Consider the following 8,849-nt stretch of genomic DNA (forward strand, 5'->3'; position numbering starts at 1 on the left):
CTAAAAATAATGAGGGGGGACCTTTAACTAAAAACCTTGAAAAAAAAATTGAACTTTCCCACGCTCTGTAAAATGACACAGAGCACTGTGACTGTAAACCAGCCAATCAGAGTCTTCTTAGCCTAATTGCAGGGCATGGCAAGGCTTTATAAGCCTTCCCCCGCCCTGCAAAGCTCAGTCTGCGCGGAGCCCTCCATGGGTGAAGATGGATTTATTTTTTTGGCGCTCGTTTTTTTTTTAAATTGCGTCGGTTATTATGGTTTTTTATTTGCCCTTTTTGGGGGCTGAAGAAAGAAGATTTTAGAAGAAAGAAGACTTCGAATGGTAAGTTGTTTTTTATCTCTTTTTTTTTTACAGGTTTTTAGTTAAAGGTCCCCCCTCATTATTTTTAGGGTGAGGGGGGTAGGTAGGGACATCATTTTTTTGTGTGGGGGGAGGGGTGACTAGAGTCCCCCCCTTTGTATTTAGGGCCCCCACCCACCACTCAGGGGTGGTGGCAGGGGGGACAATAGGTCCCCCCTATTGTTAATTTTAGGGCCCCCACCCACCGCTCAGGGGTGGGGGCTGGGGGGGCACAGTAGGTCCCCCTTATTGTTATTTTTAGGGCCCCCACCCACCGCTCAGGGGTGGGGGCCGGGGGGGAATGTAGGTCCCCCCCCTTATTGTTATTTTTAGGGCCCCCACCCGCCGCTCAGGGGTGGGGGCTGTTATTGTTATTTTTAGGGCCCCCACACACCGCTCAGGGGTGGGGGCCAGGGGGGAGGACAATAGGTCCCCCCTATTGGTATTTAGGGCCCCCACCCACTGCTCAGGGGTGGGGGCGGGGGGGAGGACAATAGGTTCCCCCCTATTGGTATTTAGGGCCCCCACCCGCTGAGGGAGGGGGATCCTTTTTTTTTTTTTACAGTGAGCAGCTCACTGTTTAATAGACATGCCCCTACTCGCGATATTGCGAACATCGCATATGCTCGCCATCTGTGGCGAACGCGAACACGCTATGTTCGCCAGGAACTATTCGCCAGCGAACCGTTCGGGACAACACTATTCAGGAGGGAACCTTCAAGGTAAAAGTTTCTTATCTCATGTGCCTTCGAGGGCACCCCTTAATAAAAAAACCTGTCTATTCTGTCTTATGCCCACCACTTAAAATTAGTAATAAGTAAATAGTCGATCTTAGGACTGCGAGATCCCTAAAAATGTGGAGGACGTCTATACACCAGGTTAGTATTCTGTCAGTACAGATCTCGGCAATTACCGATTAGATGTCCTGAGCCCCGGTTATAAACAGAGCAGAATATAAAACAGTCTAATTTAAACAAAATATTAAATAAATAAAGTTTAAACATTAGATTTATCTTTGTATGAAGTGTTTAGGAAGGCAGTACAAGTCACATGCATGGAGGCTTGATTAGGTAGTGATTTAACTCCTAATTGCCAGAGAATTGAGCAGTGACACTGCAGGAGCATGATCTATACACCAAAACGACATAATTAAGCTAAATCTGGTTTGGTAGCCTCTAGTGTCCCTTTAACCCCTTAAGGACACATGACATGTGTGACATGTCATGATTCCCTTTTATTCCAGAAGTTTGGTCCTTAAGGGATTAAATGTACCTTTCCTGTAATTTATCATTACAGCATCATAAAGTCAATTTCCGATGCAAGATGCAGATACAATTTCTCCCAGCTGAGAGTCTGAAATTTGCAATCTTTAGTCATTAGGTAGTGTGTGTCATAACAAAGGTGTGGCCCTGCATTTTTAATTTGCTGAATTTGGACGAATCACTGATTGCCCATAATTCAGACAAATGGCAATTCATTTAAAACTGAATGTGAATAGTTTCAGAATGATAGTGTTTGTAAAACCATCTTGCACAACTGAAGAACAAGAACAACCAAAACAACATGATATAAATAGTCTTCAGTGTTTAAATCAGAAGAAATTGTATTAGTGTAATAATGAAAAAACTTTACAGATTAGGAATCCAAACTCAGTGTAAGTAAGTATATTTAGATTTGTTTATTTAATCACAAATATTTAATAATGGTAATTAACATTAATAGAGGGGGATAGACGTTAAACATATGAGGGGTGATCTTAATGAGATTTTTCCCCTTTTCATTTCTTTTTTTGTAAAAACAGGTAAAGTTGAGCCATTTATGGCTCATTAATAAACATGTTACATTTGCAGTACAGACATGATCGTTATTAAATTAGCAGTAATCAACATGGTTAATCACTAAACTTTAGGAAATTAGTTCTGAACTCGAGCTTAAAAAATTGTATTGAAGAATTTCCCAACTCACCTATTATCAAAGTCTGGCTAAGCCCAAAACCTGAAACTTGCCATATAGATGTAATTCGCTCGGATTTTACATATATTGACTAATATCTATCTATAAAACAAAAAATCCTCCTTAGAATAAACAACTAAAGGGTTGGTCAGGTCGGTGGTACCAGCCCAACCCTGGGCTTGAACCCTAATAAATCACTTAAAAGAAATACAATACACCAAGACACTAGTGTAATAATCTGTGTTGCTCAACACAAGTGTAGCCAGTTGGATATAATTTGTATTTATCAGTGATCTCACCAGCACAGTTGAATAAACAATATGGAGTCACTGGATAATGTGTATCTATTTCCCAGTTGATTTTAAATTATATTTATCTCTCCATCTTTTCTATCTCAACTGTGTCGAGCAACACAGATTATTACACTAGTGTCTTCTCATTCATTACCAGATGAGTTGTATCGCCCTTGGGGGGGAGGAATAACTACGTAAATGGAAAATCGAATTATGGTTAATGGAAAATTGAATTTATAATAATTGAGTTTTTTATCAGATATGCTCTGTTACATATATGTAAAATTCTGCTACCTTTATTTTTTCATTTCAATGCTTTCAAATTGAACTCTTTTGACCTAACCATTTTAATTCAATTAGAATTCTCAGCAATTCACAATTTAAACGAATAACTGTTTGTGAATGATCTTGCACAATATTTGACTTTACAGGTTTAAAGCTCAAACATTTTCACTGCTCTGACAAACCAAATGTGATCATAATCCATCATTCCGATAGTTAATTTGCTATGGGCCTTCTGGAAGCTCTCAATAGAAAAGCCAATACTTTTCAAAGTACTTAGCATAAAATCTTCATCAAAAGACAGCATATGCAATTTGTCTTCCCCAACAGTGCAGGACGTTGCATTAAACCCCCCAAACATTACCAGATGTCCACCTAGTTTTATTAATGATGCTACCTTTTTCATTCCTGCGCGATAAGAGTCGTGGTCTTTGTGTACAAAATTCATTATACACAGACTCATCAAGCAATCAGCTTTATCTAAAACAACAGGGTCCGTCAGGGTTTCTTTGGTAAAATCACATTTCACTATGCGATTCACCTTGCTTCTTAGAAGTTCTTCTTTTTCTTCCCAGTTACCACTGGAAAATAGAAATAACAAATTATTATGGTGGGATGTATTCACTAAATTGTGATATGCTGATTAATTGTGGTGAATTGCCATGTTAAGAAAAGTTAGACAAAAAAAATCTATATATACAGAGTACATATATATATATGAATTTATCTCCACTGAGCTAAACAAACCAGGAAGTCACAGGGCCAGTTTTCTGACTGACAAAGTTAATTTATAATTCTGCCAATTCGTATTGAAATCAGCACTTTTTGTAATATAAATATATATATATATATATATATATATATATATATATATACACAGTCAGGTCCATAAATATTGGGACATCGACACAATTTTAATCTTTTGGGCTCTATACACCACCACAATGGATTTGAAATGAAATGAACAAGATGTGCTTTAACTGCAGACTTTCAGCTTTAATTTGAGGGTATTTACATCCAAATCAGGTGAACGGTGTAGGAATTACAACAGTTTGTATATGTGCCTCCCACTTTTTAAGGGACCAAAAGTAATGGGACAGATTAACAGTCATAAATAAAACTTTCACTTTTTAATACATGGTTGCAAATACTTTGTAGTCAATTACAGCCTGAAGTCTGGAACGCATAGACATCACCAGACACTGGGTTTCATCCCTGGTGATGCTCTGCCAGGCCTCTACTGCAACTGTCTTCAGTTCCTGCTTGTTCTTGGGGCATTTTCCCTTCAGTTTTGTCTTCATCAAGTGAAATGCATGCTCAGTCGGATTCAGGTCAGGTGATTGACTTGGCCATTGCATAACATTCCACTTCTTCCCCTTAAAAAACTCTTTGGTTTCTTTTGCAGTATGCTTCGGGTCATTCTCCATCTGCACTATGAAGTGCCATCCAATGAGTTCTGAAGCATTTGGCTAAATATGGGCAGATAGTATTGCCCGAAACACTTCAGAATTCATCCTGCTGCTTTTGTCAGCAGTCACATCATCAATAAATACAAGAGAACCAGTTCCATTGGCAGCCATACATGCCCACGCCATGACACTACCACTACCATGCTTCACTGATGAGGTGGAATGATTTGGATCATGAGCAGTTGCTTTCCTTCTCCATACTCTTCTCTTCCCATCACTCTAGTACAAGTTGATCTTGGTCTCATCTGTCCATAGGATGTTGTTCCAGAACTGTGAAGGCTTTTTGAGATGTTGTTTGGTAAACTCTAATCTGGCCTTCCTGTTTTTGAGGCTCACCAATGGTTTACATCTTTTGGTGAACCCTCTGTATTCACTCTGGTGAAGTCTTCTCTTGATTGTTGACTTTTACACACATACACCTACCTCCTGGAGAGTGTTCTTGATCTGGCCAACTGTTGTGAAGGGTGTTTTCTTCACCAGGGAAAGAATTCTCCGGTCATCCACCACAGTTGTTTTCCGTGGTCTTCTGGGTCTTTTGGTGTTGCTGAGCTTACCGGTGCGTTCTTTCATTTTAAGGATGTTCCAAACAGTTGATTTGGCCACACCTAATGTTTTTGCTATCTCTCTGATGGGTTTGTTTTGTTTTTTCAGCCTAATGATGGCTTGCTTCAGTGATAGTGACAGCTCTTTGGATCTCATATTGAGAGTTGACTGAAACAGATTCCAAATGCAAATAGCACACTTGAAATGAACTCTGGACCTTTTACCAGCTCCTTGCAAATGGCATAATGAGTGAATAACACACACCTGGCCATGGAACACCTGGCCATTGTCCCATTACTTTTGGTCCCTTGAAAAGTGGGAGGCACATATACAAACTGTTGTAATTCCTACACTGTTCACCTGATTTGGATGTAAATACCCTCAATTTAAAGCTGAAAGTCTACAGTTAAAGCACATCTTGTTCATTTCATTTCAAATCCATTGTGGTGGTTTATAGAGCCAAAAAGATTAGAATTGTGATGATGTCCCAATATTTATGGACCTGACTGTGTATATATATATATATATATATATATGTACATACAAGTAACATACCTATTTTTGCAATTTATATTTGTAATTTAAAATGTTATTTTATGCATTCACTACCAGATTTTTTTTTTTTTCAAATTCAACAATAATCTTCCCCTTAAAAACATAGACAGCGCCCTGACAAGTAGTGATTTCTCAGAGCACATGCACTAAACTTAATAAGGTGGCTTACCCTTGCTCTGTATGGAAAATCATCATTAAATTCTCTTTGGTCTCAAGCAAACCCATATCTGCTAAATCTATGAGGGATCTAAAGGTCTGAAGCCAGCTCGGAGCAGATTTTTGAGATGCCCATCACGTGCGTATGGCATTTGGATTTGTGAATGATCCCTAAAATGTTACCTGCATTGTCGTTTCTTGGATAAACAACACTTTTGACCAAAAGGATATAAAGACTGTGCTTCATGTAGCAAGGGTAAGCCAGTGGAGACTATATTCTATATGTAAGCTTAATTTAAAATAATACAAATTGTAACAGTTTTCATAAATATCTGTGTAAATACTTTCATTCAATGAGAAATTGAAATATGTAAAGTCAGATTTGTAAGGTATGTAAATTGTTACTATTTTAGTTCTCTTAGGATTTTATATTTTAGCTGTAATATGAATTTAACATTTAAAATGCAAACCCAAGTTTGCCTTCAGCTAAATTTGAATAGATTTGCTCTTTACCCTTTTCCTTCCAGTTCAGCCATATGAATTGATGCATGCGACCAGTCGAAAGCATCCACATCCTTTTTCAGCCATTTCTCTAGTTCTTCCAGACATTGATCATTGACTTCTAGAATAGTGATTTCTTTGAAATGGTCACACACAGGAAGCAGATGGAAAATTGCAGAACCCATTGATATATCTAAGAAGGTTCGACCTTTAATGTTCCCTGAAAATACGATTTTAGGAAAGATGTTTATTCATCTGCAATGGACAGTACTTGTCATGTTGTGATTATTTATTTATTTCATTTCATTGGCATGAAAATGGTTCCGATTTTGCCAGTAAGGCATTGGAACAGAACTAGGAAATTATTAAAATCTATCCTACTGGTGTGCCTCTAATATTGCATACAAAGCTTAGTATAGACCAGAATAATTTTTCGATAGAGACAGACAGACAGACAGACAGACCCACCGCTCTTACCTGAATTAAACTCCTTGAAAAGAATTCCCATTGGATATTTCACAATTTCATCAATAACATTTTTGTCAGCTTTTGAAGAAAAATAAGTGTGAAAAATCTTCCTGGTATCTATGGAATCCAGATGGTAGTGTTTATGAGAGCTACGATCCATTGTGCTTATCTGTAATGCTGCCGTTTCTATTTCTTCTAAACCCAGCTATAAATATGCTCTAGTCCTTAATTCAGAGGGCGATCACCCGGTTTAAGAAATTATGATTACAATGGTGAAGCTTGTTGAGTTATCCATGTGAATATCATCCCCAGAGTATTGTTTTGCACACAAAGCTACACTGATCGGTCACATGTGAGCCACATTGATATTTACAATATCTTTACTTGATTGTGTTTCTTTTCCTTCTTTTTATACCATGCAGTGTTTTTATAATTAGATTTGATGGTTCACTACACTATACAATTGAAAGTATCTTTATTCAGCTAGTGCTAAGGCACTTTGTATTGAAATATAATCTTTACTATTTTGGACAATGAAAGTGCAACTAATTCACCTATGTGTTCATTGATTTAAACTAACTAGAAGTGTAATATAGATTGTTGTAGAATGTAGTGTAAAATTTCAGTTTCAGAGCCATATGCCTCCATGTTAACTTCCCACATGTATTGTTATAGAAAGCACTACAAATTTAAAGGGATACTCTGCACATAAATAACATTTTAATGCATTTGATTATTTGGCATCATTAATATGCTTTCTTTTAGGGGGCGGGGCCTGGCCGTCGAGCAAGCTGGTCGCACTACACCAGAGCTCCGAGCAGAAACCCACAAAAACGTTGCATAACGCTACAAAAACGCAAAGAAAATAATAATTGGATGCACCAAATAATCGGCGGTAACCTGCAACACATTCGGGCGACCAGCCGGGCTCGGTGAGAAACGCTGAAGCTGATAAACCGTGGAGGCCTACCTGCGGATGCAAGCGTGGGAGAGGCGGCCGACCTCCCTGCGAGCAGCCCAGTGGGAAGCGCTGAGATCCCCGTTTTCCCCCCCCTTGCCGGTGAAGGATATCCCGGCACAATCGTTATGCCTACAGAATTGACCACGAGACGACAAGAGGAACCAGGGAACTTACCTGATCCTGTCTCACCACACTGCTACACGGTCAGAGCTAAAATGGCGGCTGTCAAACCGACAACATACAACCTACTGGACAACTATGAAAAGCGGCTGGATGAACTCTTCGGAGCCTTGTGGCAACGACTGTGGGGTAAGGGGATGTGGACACAGGGGAAGCAGAAAGCGACTATCAAGCAGCAGAACCTACCCCCTGGTGGCTCGCACCAAGAGGCTGATGGGCCTCGGAGCGGGCGACTAGGCCCCAACCCACAGGAACCCAAGCCAAAAAGTGCCAGCTTGAAAGTAATACCTGGTCCACTACTGCCCACTGCATGGCGCCACCCTTCAGGATCCGGAGCCCGACAAACGGGACGACCAAGAGGCCAGCGGCCTAAGAGAACGGCAGCCACCGTTCAGCAACAGCGTTTTAAAAGTGGGTCCTCCCGTTACCTACTCAGATGGGCCGCGGAGGCCACCCTACGCCTCACAAATCGGAGTATCCTACAGCCCACAACGGCCTACTCACGGATCTCATCCACACACCAAGAGATCGACCCCCCCTGTGGCGGGCAGGCAGGCCTACACAACGACTCAAGGGGTGACAACCTTATACCAGCAGCTGGCGTGGGTTAAGTGACTCTAGTAATCACTACATTAACTGCCCTAATTATGCCGACCTTCTCGCTATTAGTCAGCTTAACACAGATGTTTTTGCCTTATAATTTTTCTGTGGCTTAGCCTAAATGTGTTCCCTGGCACTCCTCTAAGTTGTTTCTTGTACTGTGATACAAACCTTAGTACCAACGTGATTTATCTTGCCTTAACTATCCACATGCCTACAACTGTTTACTCTTATATGTATAGCTTTAAGTACCAAAGTAGTCAGGAAGCTGCAGACAAATCTACTCTTAATTTTATTGTTATTGCATAGACGTATCTACCTAAATAACTTTACCACTAAAAATTGTGCATGTTTTCTCAAGGCCACTGTTTAATATATATATGTTCCCATATTGATAAACGCTGTTGTGGCGCAAGTCTATATTTTGTAACCACCTGCACTTCAAAAATAAAGAATTTAAAAAAAAAAATATGCTTTCTTTTTTGGACATTTTTTTCAAATCTCTGCAGTTTTTGCACTTAAAATATTGGTATAGTAGCTTTTAGT

At 39.7% G+C, this 8,849-nt stretch overlaps 1 protein-coding gene across 1 annotated transcript; it reads right to left on the minus strand.

Annotated features, from left to right (window-relative positions):
* Positions 1–3,021: 3,021 nt before the first annotated feature.
* Positions 3,022–6,722, minus strand: LOC134577009 (indolethylamine N-methyltransferase-like). The gene is made up of 3 exons (XM_063435656.1): positions 6,572–6,722; positions 6,107–6,314; positions 3,022–3,451 (listed from the first exon to the last, which is right to left on the minus strand). Exons 1-3 carry the CDS (start codon positions 6,720–6,722, stop codon positions 3,022–3,024), a joined length of 789 nt encoding a protein of 262 aa, XP_063291726.1.
* Between the last annotated feature and the right edge of the window lie 2,127 nt (positions 6,723–8,849).

Source organism: Pelobates fuscus, chromosome 11, assembly GCF_036172605.1.
Source record: "Pelobates fuscus isolate aPelFus1 chromosome 11, aPelFus1.pri, whole genome shotgun sequence".
NCBI lineage: Eukaryota > Metazoa > Chordata > Amphibia > Anura > Pelobatidae > Pelobates > Pelobates fuscus.